Raw genomic sequence first — 27,709 nt, 5'->3', positions numbered from 1 at the left:
AGAAACTGGAGAAGCTTCAAAGGAGTTTCATGGAAACGATTCTGGGATTGATTGGCTTGCCATATGAAGAGTGTTGGATGGCTCTGGGGTTGTATTCTTTAGAAATCAGGAGAATGATGGGTGACCTAACTGAAACCTGTCAAATGGTGAAAGGCCTTGGAGGGGATGTGTCCTATGGAGGGGGAGTCTAAGACCAGAAGACACAGCCTCAGAATAGAGTGGTGACCTTTTAGAAGTGATGAGAAGGAATTTGTTTAGTCTGACAGTGGTGAATCAATGGAATTCTTTGCCACTGGCAGCTCTAGGCCAAGTCTTTATGTATACTTAAGGCAGAGGATGAGAGATTCATGATTGGTCAGGGCATGAAGGGATACAGGGAGAAAGCTGCAGATTGGGGTTGAGAGTAAAATTGGAACACTGGTGGAGCAGATTCAATGGGCCAAATGGCCTAATACTGCTCCTGTATCTTACGGTAATGGTGTTATACTAATCACTATGCTACTATGGCTCCCCACTTCTGTGTAATGAACTGACCTGTATGCACCATATGCAAGACAAGCTTTTCACTGGATTCCAATGTGTGCCAATAATAAACCAACTCCAATTTTGGCCCAACCAGCTAGGCCCTTCATGACCGCCACCCCCCCCAATGTACCGTTCAAGTGCTTTTAAATGCACCAGCCTCAACCACTTGCTCTAGCAGTTTATTCCATACACTCACCAGCATCTGGGTGAAAATGTTGCCCCTTTTAAATCTCTCCCCTCTGACCCTAGTTTTGGACTCTGCTATCCTGGGGAAAAACCATTGCCATCCATCATATTTACACTACTCAATTTTAAACACTTCTGTAACTTTACCCCTCATTCTCCTACGTTCCAAGGAATGAAGACCCAGCATGGCCAATCTCTCCCTATAACTCGGGCCCTCCCTGCAGGGAAGCATCCTCATAAATCTTTTCTTCACCCTTTCCAGTTTCATGACTTTCCTATAAACAGGGTGGTCAAAACTGTAGACATGTCTCCAAGTGTGGCCTCACCAACATCTTATACAATAGCAGTATAATGTCCCAACTCCCAGTGTTCTGAATAATGAAGTGCCAAACATCTTCACTACACTCTGTGTGAACAATACCTACCTATGACATATACTTACCTCCAATCACCTTGTATTAGCCATTTCTGCCATGGGGAAGTTACTGCCTGTCCACTCCATCTATGCCTTTTATCATCCTGTGCACCTCTATCAAGCACCTCTCATCCTCCTTCATTTAACGGGAGAAAAAACCTAGTTCACTCAGCTTATCTTCATCAGACATGTTCTCTAATCCAAACAGCACCCTAGTAAATCTCCTCTGCTTCCTCTCGAAAGCTTCCATATTCTTCGACAAAGGAGGCGACCAGACCCGAACACAATACTCCAGGTGTGGAAAAGATTTGAACACCTTGTTCAGAGAGCTGAGAGCACCACAGAAGGAAACCACTTATTAACATGAAGGGGTTAGAGGACGTGCTCTCGTCCGTATCAGAGCTGCTGAGGCAGTGTTCCTGGTTCCTCAGTGTAAATACCACCCACCTTTCACGACCAGTGCACCAGCCTCTATGTCTGTCCCATGTCCCCCCACCTCATGTCAGGGGGCGAACCCACAGCAGCAGACCTGAGTCGGGGGAAGAGTGAAATAATTTATTCCTTTATTCTGAAATGCAGGATGGACGCGACAGGTGCCCACGGTCCTGGGAACCGCGGCACGGTTTATCCGCTGACAGTGCGGCATTCCCTGAAGTCTTTGTGTTAAGTGCATGATACCGTCGGACATGCAGAGATGGGGAGAAGCGGGGATCAGTAGTGGAAGACCGGAAAGGTATTGCCATGTCTTGCCATACAACAGCTCAGCCCCCATCTACAGCCCCAAAGCCCAGAACATACAAATCAGCACAGCCCTAAAGTATTTACAATGGTAAGAGGAGCATTTGATGACTCTGGGCCTGTACTCGCTAGAGTTCAGAAGAATGAAGGGGAAACTCGTGGTAAACCTGCTGAATATTGAAAGGTCAAGATAGAGTGGATGTGGACAAGATGTTTCCTACAAAGGGGAGGTCTAGGACTAGAGGGCACAGCCTCAGAACAAACAGGCATCCATTTAGAACAGACATGAGGAGAAATTTCTTTAGCCAGAGGGTGGTGAATCTGTGGAATTCATTGCCACAGATGGTCGTAGAGGCTAAATCATTGGATACATTTAAAGCAGAGGTTCATGATAAGTCAGGGTGTCAATGGTTATAGGAAGCAGGTAGGAGAATCAGCCATGATGGAATGGCGGAGCAGACTTGATGCACCAAATGGCCTAATTCTGCTCCTGTGTCTTCACCTCAGGCAGAGTGGGCCCACCTTACCTGCAGAGGGGCATGCAACCCAGATGTACTGGGGTGGGTGAGGGCAATAAAGAGCACTTCACCTTGAGTGATACCAACCCTGATGCAGTGCTGGGTGGAACAGACATCTCTCTCAACCCAAAGGATTGGAAACCTGTCACCTGTCTGCATGGATCTACCCACAGCCCAAGTTTACCGGTTATTGTACTCCTTTATTGAAATGAACTAACATATTATAAAAACAATCATGTCAATGCTTTCAGTGAATTATTTGATTACAGAGGGGAGGGATGTCAGTGCAGAATAAATATTTCGTCATTAAAGGCTCTAGAAGTAGATCATATTCTGTATGGGAGCAGGAACAGTTAGATACAGAGTGAAACTCCCTCTACACTGTCCCATCACACACTCCCAGGGCAGGGACAGTTAGATACAGAGTGAAACTCCCTCTACACTGTCTCATCACACACTCCCAGGGCAGGGACAGTTAGATACAGAATGAAGCTCCCTCTACACTGTCCCATCACAAACTCCCAGGGCAGGGACAGTCAGATACAGAGTGAAGCCCCCTCTGCGTAGGCTCAGTTTCTAATGGGGAATGTTCCTATTCTCTTCTCTGTCACTCTGGTCTGACTGAGGGTGTCCATACCCCATTCTCAGTCCAGTATCTTTCACTAAATCACCATGAGCTGTTTACAAGAAAAGCATGGGTGGCTTCGCTCCCTCAACCAGCATTGCTCCTCCTGTGGATTCGCTCCCTACTCCCCCGGTGATCAATCAAACACTGGACGTTTTATTTTGAACTGGCTCCTTCTAAAAATTACCCCGTGTTTAAGTGAGGATGTGGTCAGTGTGCTGACAAGAAAGGAAGGAGGGAAGGGGCTAGGGAGAGAACACAGTCACGTTTGGATGTGGGGAGGGAAGAGTGCGATGGTTTGGTCCAGGGAAGGGACTAGTGGGTAGAGGAGGAGAGCAACAGACTCTCATTGTGGGGTATCAGTATCAGTACTCTCAGGGGCGGAGGGATGGGAGAGGTAACAAGTGCAGCAGCTGGGAGCTGGGATCCGTGGCGCCTTCACTTGCAAACCAGTGGCAGGACAGGTGAGGCAGAAACAGGGAGATCCACACAACATTCCCAGCAGAAAGTAGTGTTGACCATTCTCAGAGTGCTCCTGCTGGAACTGAGCAACAGGAAAGTGGGTGTGGGAGTGGGCACTGTGTGAACCTCCCTGGCACTGCTCTGTCTGTTGGTTACAGGGATGGGGATAAATTAATAATGAACTCTGCTGTCCCTACAACCAAATCTCCTTTAGGTGGAGGCTACACCTGCTTGCTGCTGGGTGGGTCAGTGGGGAGATTTCAAGTTACGGGGTTTCCAAAGGACTTAACACTGCAACGCAAGATGAACCACTGAAAACCATGTCTTCAGTACACTGTTAACAGTGTGCTGTCAACAGGCGAACGTTCACCATGTTTGCTGTAATATCACTCGCAGTCAGAAGGTTGACGTGGATTTTATTGCGTCAGGCAAGTTTGCCCAGACTGCGCTGGCCCTAGACAGGTTGGAAGGACCACCAGGGACAGTCACACACACTGACCTGTAGCAGGGACGGTCACGCAGACAGACACACACACACACACACACACAGTAACTGGCTAGAACCAAGGTGTTTGTGTGTGATAAAGCCAGCCTAACACCCACAAATACAATTCTATCATCATTTTGGGTCAGACCAAAGATAGTTAAATGATTTAACCAATACATACACCTCAGATCTGAGCACGAATCCAGGAAGAATCTTAGAACTAGAACAGGTAAACTGTAGAAGGAAGGATGGGGAGAGGAATGGAGAGGGGGGATTGAGAAAAGGACAGGGAGAGATTGGGGGGGGTGGGTTTGAAGACAAAAAAAGATATATAGAGAGGAGGGGGTTGAAGATAGATGGATAGATAGAGAGGAGTTTGAAAGAGGTGGAGAGGGAGGAGATATCACAAAGAGGGAAGATAGATGGACTGATAAAGAGACTTGGAGAGAGGGAAAAACAGCAAGAGAGGGGAGGGGAGGAGCCAATTTGAGAGAAAGACAAAGAAAGGGAAAGAGAAGGGGTGAGGAAAGGCATGAAAGAGAGAGGATAAGAAAGAAAATGAAAGGAGCAAAAAGGGAAATACTGAAAGAGAGGGATTCCTTGCTGCACTAATGGGTGAGAGGAAGGGGAGGGATGGATTTCCTGCTGCACTAATGGGTGGGAGGAGGGGAAGAGGAAGGGGAGGGATGGATTTCCTGCTGCACTCATGGGTGGGAGGAGGGGAAGAGGAAGGGGAGGGATGGATTTCCTGCTGCACTCATGGGTGGGAGGAGGGGAAGAGGAAGGGGAGGGATGGATTTCCTGCTGCACTCATGGGTGGGAGGAGGGGAAGAGGAAGGGGAGGGATGGATTTCCTGCTGCACTCATGGGTGGGAGGAGGGGAAGAGGAAGGGGAGGGATGGATTTCCTGCTGCACTCATGGGTGGGAGGAGGGGAAGAGGAAGGGGAGGGATGGATTTCCTGCTGCACTCATAGGCAGAGACACTACAAGCTAGTCTTTGAGCTCAGCCTTTGGTTAACCCCAGTTGCCAGTATGCGGAGGTAGGGGTACAGAGCTGATTGACACTGGGAAAGTGAGGAGGAAGAGGTGAACACCAGCATAAGTGTGGTGAGGGGATGGACGAGCCTGGGTTTGTTGGGGTGTAGGGATGGTGGGCTGAGAGTGGACTGGGTGGTCACTGTCCATCGGCAGACCGTGGAATAGCTGGTTCTTGGCCCCTGTTGCTAGTTAGTTACTGTAGGTGGAGGAGAGTGGAACATTCCCAGAGTCACAGAGTTATCTCGGTAAATAGGTGTCTGTTAATGTCTCTATATTGCCTTCTTGAATTCCTGGTTTCCATAGCTTGAACCTTTTCCGATCTCCGTCACTCCGATCAGCCGTCGCACACAAAATGAGGCTGTGAAACAGGGAAAAGGGATAATATTAGACACAACAGTACAGAATAACATGTTTACACTGAACACTACCCAAACAGTCACAGCAGTGTAGTGGTTAGTGCCATGCTATTACAGCTTGGAGTGTCCTGGTTCAATTCCAGAGTCCTCTCAGTATGTTTGTACAGTTTCTCCCGTGAGCATGTGGGTTTCCGCCAGGTGCTCTGGTTTCCTCCCACAGTCCTTACATGTACTGTTAGTGGGTTAATTGGTCACTTAAATTGTCCTGTGATTGGGCTGGGGTTAATCCTGGGGTTGCTGGGTAGTGCGAATCATTGGTCTGCCCTGCATCTCTAAATAAGTAAACTTAACCTAATCCCTTCTGCCTGTGCATGATCTATTATCCCTCTATTCCCGGCATATTCATGTGCCTGTCTAAAAGCTTCTCAAACACCACCGCCATATCTGCTTCCACCACTACCCCTGAAGTCTGTTCCAGACACCCATTGCTCTGTGTGAGAAAATAACTTGCTTCACCCATCTCCTTTAAACTTTCCCCATCTCATTTTATGCACACGTCCTCCAGCACTTGATACTTACACCCTGGGAAAAAAGATTGTCTGTGGATATTCTCTCCTCTCTCCTATAGGGCAGATGATACAAAAGCCTCAAAGAGCACATGTTACGAGGCTCAAGAATAACATCTACCCCACTTTAATAAGATTATTAAATGGCTCCTTCGTACGATAAGATGGACTCTTGGTCTCAGTCTACCTCACTGTCTGCCTGCACTGCACTTCCTCCGTAGTTTGAACACTGATCCCTTAAAGATGCCACGCAGGTTAACGTGCTGTGCCCTCTGGTATGTTGGCATTCATCAGTCACGACAAATATCTCATCCTGGTTCTCGACTTCTGAACTTCACATTGATGATGCACCTTGACCGGTTTCACTATGACCTCATCGTCAGTCTGTGCAAGCTCTTGTTTGAGTGTTGGACAAGCCGCTCTTTGTCCAGGACCTCCCAACACTCATCTGCTGCTTCACTTGCTGAGCTTGAGACCCCAAACCTTTGGGTAAATTCTTCCCCACCTCCACTGAACATATTCACAGGATGCACTCTCATCCCTGCCATGTGGCACTAATCTCAACAAATGAATGATCTTATACAAAATTTAGAGGGGTATAGATAGGGTGAAAGGTGAGACTAGAACTAGAGGTTATGGGTTAAGGGTGAAAGGTGAAATATTTAAGGGGAACATGAGAGGGAACTTCTTCACTCAGAGGGTGGTGAGAGTGTAGAACAAGCTGCCGGTGCAAGTGGTGGATATGGATTCGATTGAAGCTCTTAAGAGAAGCTTGGATACATACATGGATGGCAGGGGTGTGGAGGGCTTCGGTCCCGGTACAGGTCAATGGGTTTAGGCAGCTTAATAGTTCAGCATGGACTAGATGGGCTGAAGGGTCTGTTTCTCTGCATTAGTGCTCTATGATTTTAATTACACTTTGCACTCTATGATTTTAATTATACTTTGCACTATAATGGACTTTTGTACAAACTGATTCCTTCTTGTTTATATTTACACAGTGAATGCTGTATATTTGATGCTCTGTGCCTCAGATGATGCTGCAAATAGGTTTTTCATTAAACCTGTGCAGACATGCTCTTGTCCAAATGACAATGAACTCATCTCCATGTTACCCATGTAACAATCTCCCAATTAATATTGAACATAGAACAGTACAAAACAGAACAGGCCCTTCAGCTGACAAGCTCCCACTGCATAATGAATGCTCCCAATGGCGAGTGTCTCAAGCAGCTTCTCACCCAAGTCCAGCTCTTGGCTTTCACGTCTGACTTAACTACTAAGCCCAGCAGAACCATTTCTACTGACAGGAGAAGGGAAAAAGACGGGTTACTGGCACCTTAAAACCAGTCACGTCAGGCAGATGGGGCCCCATAGCTCATCAAGAAGAAAAACTCTGATCCCCTGCCTTGTGGCTACACCCACTTTGACCCACTGGAGAGACGCTTTGGCAGTAAATCACAAGTTAAAATTTGGAGCCGGAATCGCCAAAAGCAGTCCTACGTTGAGCTTACACTGACTGGCAACTCCTGCGTTGCCTCTGGTGCCAAAACTTATCGGTTTCTGCCATTCCTTTGGATTCATCAGCAGCATGGAGTGGGGGAGCTCTCTACACGGGCAACAGCTCACTCTCCATATCGTACTGCCCTGGCTTGTGTATGATAGCTAGGATGCAACACCCATGATCAATGGAGGGCCTGCACTGATCTGCACTGTTGCTGTAAAACATAGGTGTCAAACTCAAGGCCCGCGGGCCATTTCCGGCCCGGTGTACAATTATATCCGGCCCGCGAGATCATTTTAGATAGATCTATTATTTAATTATTAATGGCCCGTGACCTAAAGTGAGTTTGACACCCCTGCTGTAAAACAATGAATTTGATGGCATATACTGGTGATGATAAACCCAATTCTGATTCACACGTGCTCCCTCGTTCCAAATGCTCCCCTTCCCCCACCAGCCCACGGGCAGAGTGTATTGAGGAGCCTACCTGCACCGACAAGCAGCAGGAACGAGCAGATCAGGACCGGGGACCCACTGACAAACACTCCGACTGTGAAGCTGAAGAGCGGCGTCAGCAGCACCACCACCCAGAAGAGCCAGTTAAGGAAGGGCCACGGCCGGCGGTGGGGCTGAATCCGTTGTCCGGGGAACGTGCCTTCCTTGTTGTATTGCTCCTGCAGAGCGTCCTGTGAAACCAGAAGCAAGCAAACCCATTAAACTGGCAATACTGGAAAGGCTCACGAGCAGCTTTTACAGATGCACGTTATTGTACTAGTAATATTGTCGTCAAAGAGTATCCTAACTGGTTGAATCAATGCCCAGGAATGGAAGAGTCTCCAGAAAATCTCCGGAAACAGCCCAGTCCATCACAGGCAAAGCTGTCATCACCATACTTACATGGAGTGCTACCACAAGAAAGCAACATCCATCAAAGACCCCCACCATCCAGACTATGCCCTCTTCGCACGCTTTGAAAAGGAGATTAAAACTACACCTGTGCATATCTCTGCAGCATCTGCTGACCCTGTGATCTCTGTCTCAGAGAGTGATGTCAAAACATCTTTCAAAAGGGCAAACCCTTTGCAAGACATCACACCCTGATGGTGTACCTGGTAGGGCTCTGAAAACCTGTGCCAACCAACTGGTGGGAGTGTTCAAGGACAGCTTCAAATCTCTCACTGCTGAAGTCAGAGGTTCCCACCTGATTCAAAAGGGTGACAATCACTCCAGTGCCAGGGTGAGCTACCTCAATGACTATCCCGTAGCCACACTCACACCAACTATGATGAAGTGCTTTGAGAAGTTGGTCATGGCCAGAATCAACTCTTGCCTAAGCAGAGACCTGCACCAGTGCAGTTTGCCTATCACTACAATAGGTCTACAACAGATATAATCTCACTTGCTCTTCATTCCACCTTGAACCATTTGGACAACAGCATACCCATGTCAGGCTGCTTTTATTGATTACAGGTCAGTGCTCAGCTAATCACAACCTCAGTCCTAATCAGTAAGTATCAAAAGCCAGGCCTCTGAACCTCCCTCTGCAGCTGGATTCTTGACTTCCTTACTGGGAGACTGCAGTCAGCACAGACTGGAAATAACATCCCTTCCTCACTGATGATCAACACTGGTGCACCTCAGGGATGTGTGCTTAGCCCACTGCTCTGCTCTCTCTACATCCAGGACTGTGTGACTAGGTACAGTTCAAATGCCATCTATAAATTTGCTGATAATACAACTATTGTTGATAGAATTTCAGATAGTGATGAGGTGAAGCACAGGAGTGCGATATATTAGCTTGAGTTGAGTTGAATCATAGCAACAACCTTGCACTTAATGTCTGTAAGACGGAAGAATTGATTGTGGATTTCAGAAAGGGTAAGACGAGGGAACACGAACCAATCCTCAGAGGGATCAGTGAAAGGGGGGAGTAGTTTCGAGTTACCAGGCGTTAACGTCTCTGAACATCTCTCCAGGGCTCAGCATATTGACGCAATTACAAAGAAGGCACGACAGTGACTATATTTCATTAGGAATTTGAGGAGTATTGATATGTCAACACAGACTCTCTCAAATTTCTACCATGGAGAGCATTCTAACTGGTTTCATCACTGCCTGTGATGGAGGAGCCACTGCACATGATCAGAAAAAGCTGAAGGAACTTGTAAACTCAGCCAGCTCCATTCGTTGACAGTGCTTCTCCTATAGATGCAGCCTGACCTGCTGTGTTCCACCAGCATTTTGTGTGTGTTGTTGACCACTCAGGACATGCCGCCTTCTTACTGCTGGGATCAGGGGGGAGGTACAGAGGCCTGAAGATCCCATGCTCAATGATTTAGAGACAGTTTCTTCCCTTTGCCATCAGATTTCTGAACAGTCCGTCAACTCTGGCTCATGATCTCTTCCCATTTGTATTATTCACTCTGTTTTGTAAGTTATCATAATTTTATGTTTTGCACTGTACTGCTGCCAGAAAACAAGACTGTGATACTAAATCTGATTCTGAGAGTTTGCGGAGGAGCGGGAAGTCCGTCCCTTTGTGCCATTACAGCAAATCGCACGTTGCTTTAATTGTCATTTCAACCATAACTGCTGGTCCAGTACACAGTAAAATCAGGTTGGTGTTGGATCACAAGAGAGGGAATTTGTTGAATGCCTGCAAGATGGCTTTTTAGAACAGCTTGTGCATGAACCTACTTGGGGAAAGGCCAACTTAAATTGAGTGTTGTGTAATAACTCAGTTCTTATTAGGGAGCCTAATGTAAAGAAACCCCAAGGAGACAGTGATCCTAATATGACTGAATTCACACTGCAATTTGAGAGGGAGAAGCATAACACACGTGTTTCAGTATCACAATGGAATAAAGGGAATTACAGAGGCATGAGAGAGGAGCTTGCCTAGGTGGATTGGAGGAGGATACTGGTGGGGATGACAGCAGAGTAGAGATAGCTGAAGTTTCTGGGAATAGTTCACAAGGTACAGGATAGATCTGTCCCACAGAGGAAGTAGTTCTCAAATGGCAGGGGTAGGCAACCGTGGCTGACAAGGGAAGTTAAGGACCGCATAAAAGCCAAGAAAAGGGCATACAAGGCAGCAAAAGTGAGTGGGAAGTTAGATGATTGGAAAGCTTTTAAAATCCAATAAACTGCAACTAAAAAAGCCAGAAGGAAAAAGATGAAATATGAGGGCTAACTAGTCAATAATATAAAGCAGGATACGAAACTTCTTTTTATGTTAAATAAAGAGTAAAAGGGAGGTGAGAATTGACATTGGACCACTGGAAAATGATGCTGGTGAGGTAGTAATGGGGGCCAAGGAAATGGCAGATGAACATAATGGGTACTTTACATCTGTCTTCACTGTCAGGGAGCAGAAGTGAGTGTCATTGCTATAATAAAGGAAAAAGTGCTGGGCAAACTCAAAGTTCTTAAGGTGGATAGGTCACCTGGACCAGATGAACGATATCCAAGTCCTGAGAGAAGTTGCTGAAGAAATAACAGATGCATTGGTCGTGATCTTTCAAGAATCACTTGATTCTGGCATGGCCCCTGAGGACTGGAAGATGGGAAATGTCACTCCACTCTTTAAGAAGGGAGGAAGACAAAAATAAATTATAGGCTTGTTAGCCTAACTTCAGCGGTTGAGAAAGTTGGAGTCTATTATTAAGCATGAGATTTTGTGTACTTGGAGACTAATGATAAAATTAAAGTCAGCATGGTTTCTGTAAAGGGAAATCTTGCCTGACAAATCTGTTAAGAGTTCTTTGAGGAAGTAACAAGCAGGATGGACAAAGGAGAGGCAGTGGATATCATTTACTTGGGTTTTCGAAAGCACATGATAAAGGTGTCACATGAGGCTGCTTAACAAAACCCTATGGCATTACAGGAAAGGTATTGGTATAAACAGAGGAATAGCTGACAGGCAGGAGGCACCGAGTGGGAATAAAGGGGCCTTTTCTGCTTGGCTGCCAGTGACTAGTGAAGTTCCTCAGGGGTCAGTATTGGGACCGCTACTTTTCACATTGTTTGTCAATAATTTGGATAATAGAATCGATTGCTTTGTGGCAAAGTTTGCGGATGATATGAAGTTAGGTGGAGGGGTAGGTAGTGCTGAGGAAGCAATGTGATTGCAGCAGGACAAACAAATTGGAAGAATGGGCAAAAAATGTGGCAGATGGAATAGTGTTGGGAAATGTATGATAATGTGTTTTGGTAAAAGGAACAGTGGTGTTATAACCTAGAGAAAATTCAGAGGTGCAGAGGAACTTGGGAGTCCTTGTGCACGACTCTCCGAAGATTTTGTGATAAAGGAGGCAAATGCAACGTTGACATTTATTTCAAGGGGAATAGGATATAAAAGGAAGGAGATAATGCTGAGCCTCTATCAGACACTAGTCAGGTTGCACTTGGAGTTTTGTCAACAGTTTTGGGCCCCATATCTCAGAAAGGATGTGTTGTCATTGGAGAGAGTCCAGAGGAGGTTCATGAGGATGGTTGTGGGAATTAAAGGACTGTTTGGCAGCTTTGAGCCTGTACTCACTAGAACTTAGAAGAATGCAGTGGGATCTGATTGAAACCTACCAAATGTTGAAAGGACTAGATAAGGTGGATGTGGAGAGGATGGTCCCTCTGGTGGGGGTATCCACAACTAGAGGGAACAGCCTCAAAATTGAGTGGCAACCATTCAGAACAGTGGTAAGGAGGAATCTTCTGGCCAGAGAGTAGTGAGTCTGTGGAATGCTCTGCAACAGACTGCAGTGGAGACCAAGTCCGTGGATATATTTGAGGTAGAAGTTGATAATCAGGGAATCAAAGGATATGGCGAGAAGGTAGGTGTATGGGTTTGAATGGGATCCAGGATTGGCCACAATGGAATGGCGGAGCAAACTCGATGGGCTAAATGCTCCTAAGTCTTATGGTCTAAGGCAGAGTACAAACTGGCATGTAACAGGTGAAGCCTATACCCTCCCACTTTCCCCCTCACCTGGTCTTGTCAACTTTCCACCCCTTCCCCCACACCTCCTTATTCTGTCTTCTGCACCCTTTCGTTATAATCCTAAAGGGTCCTGGCCAAAAACGTCAACTGTTTATTCCCCTCCATAGATGCTGCTTGACCAGCTGAGTTCTTCCAGCATTTTGTGTGTGTTGCTCGGGACTTCCAGCATCTGCAGAATTGAGCAATATACACAACAAATACACTCCCACAGAGCAGCAGCAATCTCACTCCTGCAATGACACTCTCACCTACTGCTAACATATCACCACACTTGCCTCTGGGTTCCAGTATTCGGGCTGGGGAAGGTGCAGGGGGAGAACATGAGGGAAGCAACCATTTCCCCAGGGAAGCTCAGTTCCTGTCCTTCAGCAAGGATGGGGATGACTCACATCCTACCCCCATCAAGTAAGGATTGGCAAAGGGGAAAGTAACAACACACAGAGAAACTAACTGCTTTGATTGCCACTGGTGAGATCAAATGCCAGTGGTAGTTCCATTCACGTGTCTCCTGGGAGTGGGGCCCGAGTCCTACCTTTTCCTGGTACAGTCTGTGCAGCCACGCAGCACACTCCTTCTCGTCTTCGGGAATCTCTTCCAGAGGAAACCGCCTGTCCAACAAAGGGGGAGAAAAAGATTAAAAGAGGGAAAATTAAACTTTTGTCACATGTACATCAAAACATACTGAGAAACGTGTCATTTGTGTTAACAACCAGTTCGAGGATGCGTTGAGGAGGGCAGCCTGGAAGTCTGGGTGCAGGTTGTTAGAACGAGTAAGACTAACACTTCAGCACAGACTAGGTAAGTCAAAGGGCATGCTCTGTGCTGCATTTTTTGATGACTTTAAGTGTCACTGCACTTCTGATGCCAGCAGAGGGTGAGAAGGTAGACTGGAAAGGGCAGACCAGAATTAGGTTTAAGAGTCAGACAGTAGTCTGGAGTAATACCACTCGTACTGAGATAGTGAAAAGTAATCACCAGTAATCTAGATGGCATGTTAGCATACGGAGGTTGGCGCAACACTATTCAACTCCCACTGTTGTCTGTACAGCATTTGAACAGTCTCCCTACGACTATTAGACAATAGCCAATAGGTGCAGAAGTAGACCATTCGGCCCTTTGAGCCTGCACCGCCATTTTCAGATCATGGCTGATCAATTACTATCAATACCCTGTTCCTGCCTTGTCCCCATATCCCTTGATTCCCCTATCCATAAGATACCTATCTAGTTTCTTCTTGAAAGCATCCAGAGAATTGGCCTCCACTACCTTCTGAGGCAGTGCATTCCAGACCCCCACAACTCTCTGGGAGAAGAAGTTTTTCCTTAACTCTGTCCTAAATGACCTACCCCTTATTATCAAACCATGCCCTCTGGTACTGGACTCTCCCAGCATCTGGAACATATTTCCTTCCTCTATCTTGTCCAATCCCTTAATAATCTTATATGTTTCAATCAGATCCCCTCTCAATCTCCTTAATTCCAACGTGTACAAGCCCAGTCTCTAACCTCTCTGCGTAAGACAGTCCAGACATCCCAGGAATTAACCTCGTGAATCTACGCTGCACTTCCTCTACAGCCAGGATGTCCTTCCTTAACCCTGGAGACCAAAACTGTACACAATACTCCAGGTGTGGTCTCACCAGGGCTCTGTACAAATGCAAGAGGATTTCCTTGTTCTTGTACTCAATTCCCTTTGTAATAAATGCCAACATTCCATTAGCCTTCTTCACTGCCTGCTGCACTTGCTCATTCACCTTCAGTGACTGATGAACAAGGACTCCTAGATCTCATTGTATTTCTCCCTTACCCAACTCTACACCGTTCAGATAATAATCTGCCTTCCTGTTCTTACTCCCAAAGTGGATAACCTCACACTTATTCACATTAAAAGCCATCTGCCAAGTATCTGCCCACTCACCCAGCCTATCCAAGTCACCCTGAATTCTCCTAACATCCTCATCACATGTCACACTGCCACCCAGCTTAGTATCATCAGCAAATTTGCTGATGTTATTTTTTATGCCTTCATCCAAATCGTTAATGTAAATGGTAAACAGCCGTGGTCCCAATACCGAGCCCTGTGGCACCCCACTGGTCACCACCTGCCATTCCGAGAAACACCCATTCACCTCTACCCTTTGCTTTCTATCTGCCAACCAGTTTTCTATCCATGTCAATGCCTTCCCCCCGACGCCCTGAACTTTGATTTTACCCACCAATCTTCTATTTGGGACCTTATCAAATACCTTCTGAAAATCGAGGTACACTACATCCACTGGATCTCCCACGTCTAACTTCCTGGTTACATCCTTGAAAAACTCCAACAGATTAGTCAAGCATGATTTACCCTTGGTAAATCCATGCTGGCTCGGCCCAATCCTATCACTGCTATCTAGATATGCCTCTATTTCATCCTTAATAATGGACTCTAGCATCTTTCCCACCACCGATGTCAGGCTGACAGGTCGATTGTTCTCTGTTTTCTCCCTCCCTCCTTTTTTAAAAAGTGGGATAACATTAGCCATTCTCCAATCCTCAGGAACTGATCCTGAATCTAAGGAACATTGGAAAATGATTACCAATGCATCCGCAATTTCCAGGGCCACCTCCTTTAGTACCCAAGGGTACAGACCATCTGGACCTGGGGATTTGTCAGCCTTCAGTCCCATCAGTCTTCTCAACACCGTTCCCTTCCGAAAGTCAATCTGTTTCATTTCCTCTGTTACCCTATGTCCTTGGCCAATCCATACATCTGGGAGATTGCTTGTGTCTTCCTTAGTGAAAACAGATCTAAAGTACTCATTAAATTCTTCTGACATTTCTCTGTTTCCCATAATAATTTCACCCAATTCATTCTTCAAGGGCCCAACATTGTTCTTAACTATCTTCTTTCTCTTCACATACCTAAAAAAGCTTTTGCTATCTTCTTTTATATTCCTGGCTAGCTTGTGTTCGTACCTCATTTTTTCTCCCTGTATTGTCTTTTTAGTTAAATTCTGTTGTTCCTTAAAAACTTCCCAATCATCTGTCCTCCCACTCACCTTAGCTCTATCATATTTCCTTTTTTTTAATGCTATGCAATCTCTGACTTCCTTTGTCAACCACTGTGGCCCCTTTCCCCCTCTTTGAATCCTTCCTTCTCTGGGGGATGAACTGATTTTGCACCTTGTGCATTATTCCCAAGAATACCTGCCATTGCTGTTCCACTGTCTTTTCTGCTAGGCTATCCGTCCAGTCAACTTTGGCCAGCTCCTCCTTCATGGCTCCATAGTTTCCCCTGTTCGTCTGCAACACTGACACCTCCGAGCTGCCCTTATCCTTCTCAAATTGCAGATAAAAGCTTATCATATTGTGATCGCTACCTCCTAATGGCTCCTTTTCTGCGAGATCGCTTATCAAATCCTGTTCATTACATAACACTAAATCCAGAATAGTCTTGTCCCTGGTCGGCTCTCGTACAAGCTGTTCCAAGAATGCATCCCGTAGGCACTCTACAAACTCCCTATCCTGGGGTCCAGCACCAACCTGATTCTCCCAGTTCACCTGCATGTTGAAATCCCCCATAACTACTGCAACATTACCTCTGCCACATGCCAATGTTAACTCCCTATTCAACTTGCACCCAATATCCATGCTATTGTTTGGTGGCCTGTAGACAACTCCCATTTGGGTCCTTTTGCCCTTACTGTTCCTCAGTTCTATCCACACAGATTCTACTTCTCCTGACCCTATGTCCCCCCTTGCAAAGGACTGAATCTCATTCCTCACCAACAGGGCCACCCCACCCCCTCTGCCCACATTTCTGTCCCTATGATAGCACGTATACCCTTGTACATTCATTTCCCAGGTCTGATCTCCCTGCAGCCATGTCTCTGTTATCCCAACAACATCACAGTTACCCATTCGCACCTGAGCTTCAAGCTCATCCGCCTTATTTCTGACACTTCGTGCATTCAGATATAGAATTTTTAACCCACTTCTCCTCTCTCTGTTTGAATCACTGCCTATTGTGCTTAACCCAGCTCCCCGAACTCCCATCGGTCTATACACCCCTAGAATTTTGTTGTCCTTCCTAAATTTACTTATTCTTTCAACACATCTAACTCTATGTTCCATCAGACCATCCCTCTGTACATGTGTCCTCCTTATCACTTGTTCCGCCCCACCTTCCTCTACTACACACTTAATATTCCAGAACCGCGTAGTCCCCACCTGTCCTTTATTCTTCCTCTCGCTATCCTCCCTCATATTCTGGATCCCTGCCCCCTGCAAATTTAGTTTAAACCCCCTCAAGAAGCACTAGCAAACTTCCCTGCATGAATGTTAGTACCGCTCCAGTTCAGGTATAAACCGTCCCTTCGGAACAGATCCCACCTTCCCTGGAACAAAGCCCAATTATCTACAAACCTGAAGCCCTCCCTCCTGCACCATCCTCTCAGTCACGTATTAATCTTTATAATCCTTCTGTTCCTTGCATCACTCGCACGTGGCACAGGTAGCAATCCTGAGATTGTTACCCTGGAGGTCCTGCTCTTCAGCTTCGCACCTAACTCCCTGAACTCCCTACGCAAGACCCCCTCACTCATCCTACCCATGTCATTGGTCCCTACATGGACCACAACATCTGGATTCTTGCCCTCCCTCTCAAGAATAACCTGCACCCGATCTGAGATGTTTCAGACCCCAGCACCAGGGAAGCAACATACCATCCGAGACTCCCGATCTACCCCACAAAATCCCCTATCCGCCCCCCTGACTGTAGAATCCCCTATCAATACCACTCTCTTCTCTTCCCTCCTCCCCTTCCTAGTCAAGGGTCCAACCTCAGTGCCAGAGACAGGACCACTGCAGCTTGTTCCTGTTCCCCACGAACAGTATCCAAAATGGTATATTTATTTTTGATGGGAATGGCCACAGGGGTGCTCTGCTCTCTCCTGACTGTCACCCATTTGCCTACCTCCTGTCTGTTGCTCTGGTTTCCTCACACAGTCCACAGACATACATATTAGGGTTAGTGAGTAGTGGGCATGCTATGTTGGTGTCAGAAGCATGGTGACACTTAGAACAATAGAACATGACAGCACAGAAACAGGCCTTTTGGCCCTTCTTGGCTGTGCCTAACCATTTTTCTGCCTCGTCCCACTGACCTACACCTGGCCCATATCCCTCCATACACCTCTCATCCATGTACCTGTCCAAGTTTTTCTTAAATGTTAAAAGTGAGCCCGCATTCACCACTTCATCTGGTGCTCATTCCACACTCCCACCACTCTGTGCGAAGAAGACCCCCCAATGTTCCCTTTAAACTTTTCCCCTTCACCCTTAACCCATGTCCTCTGGTTTTTTTACTCCCCTGGTCTCAGTGGAGAAAGCCCGTTTGCATTCACTCTATCCATACCCATCATAATTTTATATACCTCTATCAAATCTCCCCTCATTCTCCTATGCTCCAGGGAATAAAGTCCTAACCTATTCAACCTTTCTCTGTAACTCAGTTTTGCAAGGACTGGCAATATCCTTGTAAACCTTCTCTGCAATCTTTCAACCTTATTAATATCCTTCCTTGTAATTCAGTGACCAAAACTGCACACAATACTCCAAATTCGGCCTCACCAATGCCTTATACAACCTCACCATTACATTCCAACTCTTATACTCAATACTTTGATTTATGAGGCCAATGTACCAAAAGCTCTCTTTACGACCCTATCTACCTGTGATGCCACTTTTAGGGAATTATGTATCTGTATTCCCAGATCCCTCTGTTCCACTGCATTCCTCAGTGCCCTATCATTTACCTTGTATGTTCTACCTTAGTTTGTCCTTCCAAAGTGCAATACCTCACACTTGTCTGCATTAAACTCCATCTGCCATTTGTCAGCCCATTTTTCCAGCTGATCCAAATTCCTCTGCAAGCTTTGAAAGCCTTCCTCACTGTCCACTACACCTCCAATCTTTGTATCATCAGCAAATTTGCTGATCCAATTTACCACATTATCATCCAGATCACTGATATAGATACAAATAACAATGGACCCAGCACCGAACCCTGTGGTGCACCACTAGTCACAGGCCTCCACTCAGAGAAGCAATCCTCCACTACCACTCTCTGGCTTCTCCCATTGAGCCAATGTCTAATCCAATTTACTACCTCACCATGTATACCTAGTGACTGAATCTTCCTAACTAACCTCCCATGCGGGACCTTGTCAAAGGCTTTACTGAAGTCCATGTAGACAACATCCACTGCCTTCCCTTCATCCACTTTCCTGGTAACCTCCTCGAAAAACTCTAATAGATTTGTTAAACATGGCCTATCACGCACAAAGCCATGTTGACTCTCCCTAATAAGTCCCAGTCTATCTAAATACTTGTAGGTCCTATCTCCTAGAACTCCTTCCAATAATTTACCTACTACTGACATTAAATTTACTGGCCTATAATTTCCCAGATTACTTTTAGAGCCTTTTTTAAACAACAGAACAACATGAGCTATCCTCCAGTCCTCTGGTTCCTGACCCGTGGATACCGACATTTTAAATATATCTGCCAGAGCCCCTGCAATTTCAACACTCGTTTCCTTAAAGATCCGAGGGAATACCCTGTCACATCCTGGGGATTTATCTACTTTGATTTGCCTCAAGATAGCAAGCACCTCCTCCTCTTCAATCTGTATAGGTTCCATGACCTCACTACTTGTTTGCCTTATTTCCACTGACTCCATGCCAGTTTCCTTAGTAAATACAGATGCAAAAAACCCATTTAATATCTCTCCCATTTCTTTTGGTTCCATACATAGCCGACCACTCTGATCTTCAAGAGGACCAATTTTATCCCTTACTATCCTTTTGCTCTTAATATACCTGTAGAAGCTCTTTGGATTATCCTTCACCTTGACTGCCAAAGTTACCTCATGACTTCTTTTAGCCCTCCTGATTCTTTCTTAAGTATTTTTTTACACTTTTTATACTCCTCAAGCACTTATTTGCTCCCTGTTGTCTATACATGTCATACACCTCTCTCTTCTTCTTTATCAGAGTTCCAATATCCCTAGAGAACCAAGGTTCCTTATTCTTATTCACTTTGCCTTTAATCCTGACAGGAACATACAAACTCTGCACTCTCAAAATTTCTCCTTTGAAGGCTTCCCACTTACCAATCACATCCTTGCCAGAGAACAACCTGTCCCAATCCACGCTTTTTAGATCCTTTTTCACATTTCTTCAAATTTGGCCTTTTTCCAGTTTAGAACCTCAACCCGAGGACCAGATCTATGATCAAGTTGAAACTAATGGTGTTATGATCACTGGAACCAAAGTGTTTCCCTACAAACACTTCTGTCACCTGTCCTAACTCATTTCCTAATAGGAGATCTAATATTGCATTCTCTTTAGTTGGTACCTCTATATATTGATTTAGAAAACTTTCCTGAACACTTTTACAAACTCTAACCCGTCTAGACTTTTAACAGTATGGGAGTCCCGATCAATACGTGGAAAATTAAAATCCCCTACTATCACAATTTTCTTTTCTTTCTAAATCTTTTTATTAATATTAGTAATATGGACAGAATACAGATGATATATTGATAAAGAAATTACCAACATACACATTCCATTACATATGAAAAAAAACCATACATAATAGTTACAATATAAATGAGTTTACCAAGACATAAGCCATAAGATATATGTATGGACATAGTAAATCTAAATATTTCATAATGTATAATATAAAAAAAACAGAAAAAAGAAAGAAAAAAAAAACAAAAAAAAAATTTATATAATGCAGAACTAACTAATCTAATCTAATAACTATAACTAATAAGTAATATAAAAGAAAAAAAAACAAAAGAGAAGGAAAAAAAAAAGAAAAAAAGTTTTTACTCTCATATATGTCCTATTTGTGATAGATGTCATTCTGAAATTGCGTCTTTAACTCACATGTTTTGGTCGTGTTCATTTTTGGAGAAATATTGGAAAGATATTTTTGATATTATTTCTGCGGTTTTGAATATTGATTTACAACCTCATCCTATTACCGCAATTTTTGGTTTACCAATGTTAGATTCACAGCATTTATCTTCTTCAGCCCGTCGAATGATTGCATTTCTAACTCTGATGGCTAGAAGATCTATATTGTTGAATTGGAAAGAAATTGATCCTCCCACTGTATTTAATTGGTTCTCTCAAACTATGTTATGTTTAAATTTAGAAAAAATTAGAAGTGGTACTTTTGAGACTTCTATTAAATTTGAAAAGTTATGGAGACCATTTATTCAACATTTTCATATGATGTAATATGACCCTTTGCCAAGTACATTTGATTTCCCAGCTTTTAGCTTATGTATTTTGAGAGGACCGGAAGTGACGGCATTGATGAATACTTATTTTTGTGAGATATTATAAACAGCCCACTTTTTTTTTTACTATCACAATTTTATGTTTCCTGTGGTTGTCTGCTATCTCTCTGCAGATTTGTTCCTCCAATTCTCGCTGACTATTGGGTAGTCTATAATACAACCCATTAATGTGGTCATAGCTTTCCTGTTTCTCAGCTCCACCCGTATGGCCTCGGTAGACAAGCCTCTAATCTGTCCTGCCGAAGCACTGAGGTAACATCTTCCCTGACTAACAAAGCTACCCCCCACTCTTCATCCCTCTGCCTCTATCACGTCTGGATCATTGAGCTGCCAGTCCTGCCCCTCCTGTAGCCAAGTTTCAGTAATGGCTATGATGTGTCAATCCACACCCTCAGCTTGTCAGCCTTCCCCACAATACTCCTCGCATTGAAATAGACACACCTCAGAAGATTATTACCACCACTCACAATCCTTCTATTTGTGACTTTGCATGAACTGTTAACATCATTTATTTTTACCCCCACTCCACTATCTACTCTGGCACTCTGGTTCCCACCCCCTGCAAATCTAATTTAAACCCTCCCCAATAACATTAGCAAACCTCCCTGCAAGTATATTGGTCCCCTTGTAGTTCAGGTGTAACCCGTCTCTCTTGTACAGGTCCCACCTGCCCCAGAAGAGGTCCCAATGATCTAGAAATCTGAAACCCTGCCCCCTACACCAGTTCATCTGCCAGAGCATCCTACTCTTACCCTCACTGGCATGTGTAACAGGTAGCAATCCTGAGATTACCACCCTTGAGGTCCTGCTTTTTAACTTCCTATCAAGCTCTCTGTACTCACTCTTCAGGACCTCCTCACTCTTTCTTCCTACGTCATTGGTACCAATGTGTACCATGACATCCGGCTGATCACCCTCCCACTTCAGAATGTTGTGCACACGATCAGAGACATCCCTGACTCTGGCACCCAGGAGGCAACAAACCATCCGGGAGTCTTTGTCACGACCACAGAACCTCCTGTCTGTACCTCTAACTATGGAGTCCCCTATCACTACCGCTCTCCCCTTCTTTCACCCTCCCTTCCACACTGCAGAACCAGACTCAGTGCTAGAGATCCGGCTGCCACAGCTTGTCCCAGGTAACTAACCCCTCTCCCCAACAGTATCCAAAGTGGTGTACTTGTTGTTGAGGGGAATGGCCACAGGGAAGCCCTGCTCTGCCTGCCCTTTCTCCTTCCCTCGCCTGACAGTAACCCAATTACCTGTGCACTGCTCCTTTGACGTAACAACCTCCCTGAAACTACTATCTATAAACTCCTCATTCTCCCGAATGATCCGGAGGTCATCCAGCTCCTGCTTCAGTTCCCTAACGTGGTTTGTTAGGAGCTGCAGCTGGATGCTCTTCTTGCAGGTGTCGTTGTCAGGGACACCGGAGGTCTCCTTGACTTTCCACATCCTGCCTGCCATTCTCTCTACTCTAAACAAACAAAACAAAACTTATCAGAACCTACCCTCGCCTCTGCCTGTTCACGCCGAAGCCTGTTGAGCCAAAGCCGTCCCACTCTGTTCCCTCTCACTCTGCTGCCCGCTGAATATGGTGGTCACCTTTTTAAACTTTTGGTGCTCTACGTCATGTGCCTATGCAGTCTAGCCTTTTATCCCCCGAGCAGCGTAAAAAAAGAAGGCTTCTCTCCGAGATTCCTTACCCCTTCACTCTCAGCCACTTGCTCTGATTTAAAAATGTAGGATGTCCCCAGCACATCTTCGGATTGTGTTGGCAGTTGACACAAACAATGCACTTCACTGAATATTTCAACGTACACTCAGTGGCCACTTGATTCGGTACACAGCGAGCAGAGTTCAATTCCCACCACTGTCTGTAAAGAGTTTGCACACTCTCCCTATGACCATGTGGGTTTCCTCCGGGGTCTCTCGTTTCCACTCATAGTCCAAAGGCGTACTAGTTACTAGATTAATTGTTCACGTGTAAATGGGTGGCATGGGCTTGTTAGATCAGAAGAGCCTATTACCATGTGGTGTCTTGAAATAAGTAAGATAAAAAGTTTTATTTTACATACTATCCATACAGAATTCCATTACACAGCACATTGAGGTGGGTCAAGGGAAAGTGCAAGACGGTTAGTTACGTAGAAAGTGCAATGCAGGTAGACAATAAAATGCAAGGTAATGAGGTCGGATGAAAGGTCAACTGTCCACCTCAACGTACCAGGCAACCATTCAATAGCCTGATAATAGTCTCAACATCCATGACAACTGTCCAACTCAACGAGCCCAGTAACCATTCAATAGTCTGGTAACAGTCCCCCTCAACGAGCCCAGTAAACATTCAATAGTCTGGTAACAGTCCCACTCAACGAGCCCAGTAACCATTCAATAGTCTGGTAACAGTCCCCCTCAACGAGCCCAGTAACCATTCAATAGTCTGGTAACAGTCCCCCTCAACGAGCCCAGTAAACATTCAATAGTCTGGTAACAGTCCCACTCAACGAGCCCAGTAAACATTCAATAGTCTGGTAACAGTCCCACTCAACGAGCCCAGTAAACATTCAATAGTCTGGTAACAGTCCCACTCAACGAGCCCAGTAAACATTCAATAGTCTGGTAACAGTCCCACTCAACGAGCCCAGTAACCATTCAATAGTCTGGTAACAGTCCCACTCAACGAGCCCAGTAAACATTCAATAGTCTGGTAACAGTCCCACTCAACGAGCCCAGTAAACATTCAATAGTCTGGTAACAGTGCCCCTCAATGTCCAAAACGACAGCCCGCCTCACCACCTCAGGCAACCATTCAAGCTTAATAAGTGGGTTTGAAGCTGATCCTGAGCCAAGTGCTTTTAAGCTTTGGTATTGTCTGCCTGATTTGTTTGGGGGGTGGGGGGGGAGAAAGAGAAGTGGGAAGAAGAGAAAATGTCTGGGGTGGGTGGTTATCAGTTTTTTTTTGCTCATGAGAGATGTAATGGGAGGCTAGGGGCATTTTGTTTCCACACATATGTGAAATGAGAGGCTAGAGGAAGTGGCTGAGGTGGGAATATTAACAAGATTTAAAGCACACTTGGACAGGTACATGAATGAGAAAGGGTTCACAACCTGGGGTCCTTGACATAAAAAGAGATTGATGATCTCCCTGATTTAGAGAGATATGGGCTAGATGGGCTAGAACAGTTCCACTCCCTGGGATCCCTCAAAGCTGCAGCACAAGTTGATGGGTAAGTTACAGTGCATCGTGTATTGGACTTCATTAATCAGGGGATTGGTTTGAAGAACTGCAAGATCATGCTGCAACTCTACAAAACCCTGGTTAGACCACACTTGGGAGTATAGTGTTCACTTCATTATAGCAGCATGTCTTATGAGCGAGTTAGGAGTTTTCTCTTGATAGAAGTGTAGGTAGAGTCTCTTCCCCAGGGTGGAAATGGCTAATATGAGAGGGCATTATTTTAAGATGATTGGCAGAAAGTTTAGAGGGGATATCAGAGATAATTATTTTTATTACATAGCATGGTGAGTGGGTGGATGGAACGCACGTTTCTATGGACATTTAAGAACCTCTTAGGTAGGCACATGGATGATAGAAAAATGAAGGGCTAAGTAGGAGGGAAGGGTTATTGATCTTAGAGGAGGTTAAAAGGTCAGCACAACAGCCTGTACTGTGCTGTAATGCTCTCAGTTCTATCTACTAAATGGAATCACTAATTAGTTCTTAAACAGGAGAAAATTGAAAGACCGGAGGTGCAAAAGGACTTAGGAATCCGTGTGCAGGATTTTCCAAAAGTTAACTTGCAGGTTGGGTCTGTGGTGAGGAAGGCAAATGCAAAGTTGGCATTAATTTCAAGAGGACTAGAATATAAAAGCAAGGATGTAATGTTGAAACTTAATAAAACACTGGTGAAGCCTCACTTGTAGTATTTTGAGCAGTTCTGGGTCCCCTATCTTAGAAAAGATGTGCAGAAACTGGAGAGGATTCAAAGGAGGTTCAAGAAAATGATTCCAGGATCGAATGGCTTATCATATGAAGAGTGTTTGGTGGCTCTGGGCCTGTATTCACCAGATTTCAGAAGAATGAGAGGTGACTCCATTGAACCCCATCGTATGGTGAATTGCCTTGATAGAGAAAGGACTAGATGAGGAGAGGATGTGTCCTATGGTGGGGGAGTCTAAGACCAGAGGACCCAGCCTCAGAGTAGACCGGCATCCTTTTAGAACTGAGATGAGCAGGAATTAGTTTAGTCTGAGAATGGCGAATCTGTGGAACTCTTTGCCACAGGCAGCTGTGGAGGCCAAGTCTTTGTGATCCTCCAGAGTATCCACCAAGGAGGCTTTGGCATCAGGCTATCTGGGGAATTTGAGGAGCATTTAATGGTTCTGTGCCTGTACTCACTGGAGTTTAGAAGAATGAGGGTGGATCTCATTGAAACACCTATTGAATATTGAAAGGCCTCGAAAGAGTGGAAGTGGAGAGGATGTGGAGGGGGCGTCCTGGGACCAGAGAGTACGGCCTCAGAATGGAGGGATCTCTATTTAGAACTAAGGTGAGGAGGAATTTCTTTAGCCAGAGGATGGTGAACATGTGGAACTCATCTGTGAAGGCCAAGTGATCGAGTATACTTAAAGGAAAAGGTTGATAGGTTTCTGACTAGTCAGGGCTTAAAAGGTTATGCAGAGATGGCAAGAGAATGGGGTTGAGAGGGATAATAAATCAGCCATGATGGAATGGTGGGTGGAGCAGATGGCCTAACTCTGCTCCTGTTCTGATGGTCTGAGCTGTGTAACTGTGAATCGGTTTTTAAATGAACCCATACTGCAATTTCTGCCCACAGCATGCACATTTCAACCCTTTCAGATTTCCTTTATTCTTCCCTTGAAAAGTTTTTTATTGAATCAGCACCCACCACCATGCCAAGTGGAACATTCTAGAGCACAGCAGTCTGTGTAAGACACTCTCCTCGCTGGCGGCCTGCTGAACGACTAACGGAAATGTGACAAAGTCACCCGATGTCTGTCACTTACCTGACACACATGTCTGCGTGGTACTGCTTCCCATGCAGTATCCCAAGTAGTGTTGGATTCTCCCTGTCTCGGAAGTTTAACGTCACGTCATACACAGCAGTAACTGAAAGTCAGAGCAGGAGGGTGACAGTGAAATACTGGGTACACTGGTACCAGGACTGCATCAGAGCGAATGAAGGTTTTGGCTATGAAAATTCAAGGCCAGGTCTGGGGATACCTCAGGGAAAGATCTCAAACATGACTGAAGATGGACAAATGAGGATGGCTTTCTCTGGAGCAATGAGGCTGAGGGGAGTCCTGATAGGGAGGCTTAGAATATGAGAGGCATAGTTAGAATACGATCAAGAGATTCTGCAGATGCTGGAAATTCAGATGAACACACATAAAATGCTGGAAGAACTCAGCAAGTTAGGCAGGGTTTCGGCTCAAAACATCAACTGTACTTTTTTCCATAGATGCTGACTGGCCTGCTGAGCTCCTCCAGATTTTTTGTGTGTTGCTTGGATTTCCAGCATCTGCAAATTTTCTCGATTGTGAGACAAGGGAAGGGAAAAGATAGATGGGAGTGGGAGTGGGGGTGGGGGGGAAATGAAGTCAGGCAGTGTTCATTGAGAGGAATAAATAGTCGATGTTTTGTGCCGAGACTCTCCGCCTGGACTGAGTTATCCTGATGAAGGGTCTTGCCCTAAAACATCAATAGAATAGAGTTAAAAACATGTAATAGCAGTGGGCATTCAAGGTGACAGTGGAGGGGTAGGTTCAAAGGAGATGTTCATTGACTACAGCTCAGTATCTAGCACAATCATTCCTACAGTTCTGATTGAAAAGCTCCAAAACCTGGGCCTCTGCACCACTCTCTGCAACAGGATCCCTCACCAGAAAATCAGAATCTGTGTAGAACAGAAACAACATCTCCACCTCACTGATGATCAACACTGGCGCACCTCAAGAATGTGTGCTTAGCCCTCTACTCTACTCTTTCAACAGTAATAACTGTGTGGCAGGCAGCAGCTCAGATGTCACCTATAGATTTGCTGACGACAGAACTATCGTTGGCAGAATTTCAGATGGAGATAAAAGGCGTATATACAATTCTTTATGGGTGGTGTGTATGTGCACTTTTCCCCTTGATCTCGAGTCCTCTACTGGAGACCTTGGAGCTTAAGGTTTTGGCGCTTTTCTGGACCGAGATCTCAGATGTTATTCCCAGGATTTGTTGGAGCCATTTTCCCAGTCCAGGTGTCACAGCCTCAAGTGCTCCTAACACCACTGGGATTACTCTGGCTTTAACCTTCCACATCCTTTATCTGCTCTTTCAAGCCCTGGTATTTCTCCAGCTTCTCATATTCTGTCTTCCTCATGTTACTGTCATTCAGGATTGCTATATACTACTTATATACACAGTGCCCATAAAAAGTATTCACCTCCCCCCTTTGGATCACAGTGGATGTAATTTGGCTTTTTTGACACTGATCAACAAAAGAAAACTCCCGTGTCAGAAGGAAAACAGATTTCAAAGTATCTAAATTAATTACAAATGTGAAACACAAAATAATTGATAGTACAAGTAATCACCCTCCATTAACAAGACACACCAAATCATCACTGTGCAGCCAACTGGTTTTAGATGTCACCTAATTAGTTAAATGGAGATCTGTTTTTTGGGAGACCAGTGTGCATTCAAGGTGTTTCAATTGATTGTAGTAAAAATACACCTGTATCTGTAAGGTCCAACTGCCGGTGAGTCAGTATCCTGGCAAAAACTACACCATGAAGACAAAAGAACACTCCAAGCAATTCTGTGAAAAGGTTATTGAAAAGCACGTCAGGAGATGGATCCAAGTTACTGAATATCTTGGAGTCAATCATCAAGAAATGGAAAGAATATGGCACAGCTGTA

General features: G+C 45.1%; 1 protein-coding gene across 4 annotated transcripts in view; it reads right to left on the bottom strand.

The window, feature by feature from the left end:
- Window positions 1-1,667: 1,667 nt before the first annotated feature.
- The window catches only part of LOC132393580 (1-acyl-sn-glycerol-3-phosphate acyltransferase gamma-like), a 69,524-nt gene continuing 43,482 nt past the window's right edge, over window positions 1,668-27,709 (bottom strand). For all 4 annotated transcript variants that reach the window (XM_059969019.1, XM_059969016.1, XM_059969017.1 and 1 more), the window contains exons 6-9: window positions 25,810-25,912; window positions 12,950-13,025; window positions 7,909-8,107; window positions 1,668-5,353 (exon numbers count right to left, since the gene is read on the bottom strand). In XM_059969019.1, the coding sequence (XP_059825002.1) occupies window positions 5,265-5,353; window positions 7,909-8,107; window positions 12,950-13,025; window positions 25,810-25,912 (467 nt within the window). In that variant the 3' untranslated portion in view covers window positions 1,668-5,264. The remainder of the gene's footprint in view (window positions 5,354-7,908; window positions 8,108-12,949; window positions 13,026-25,809; window positions 25,913-27,709) is intronic.

This window comes from Hypanus sabinus, chromosome 4 (assembly GCF_030144855.1).
Source record: "Hypanus sabinus isolate sHypSab1 chromosome 4, sHypSab1.hap1, whole genome shotgun sequence".
Classification (NCBI taxonomy): domain Eukaryota; kingdom Metazoa; phylum Chordata; class Chondrichthyes; order Myliobatiformes; family Dasyatidae; genus Hypanus; species Hypanus sabinus.
Note: the sequence above shows the minus strand (reverse complement) of the source record. Positions and strands in the feature narration are given on the sequence as shown.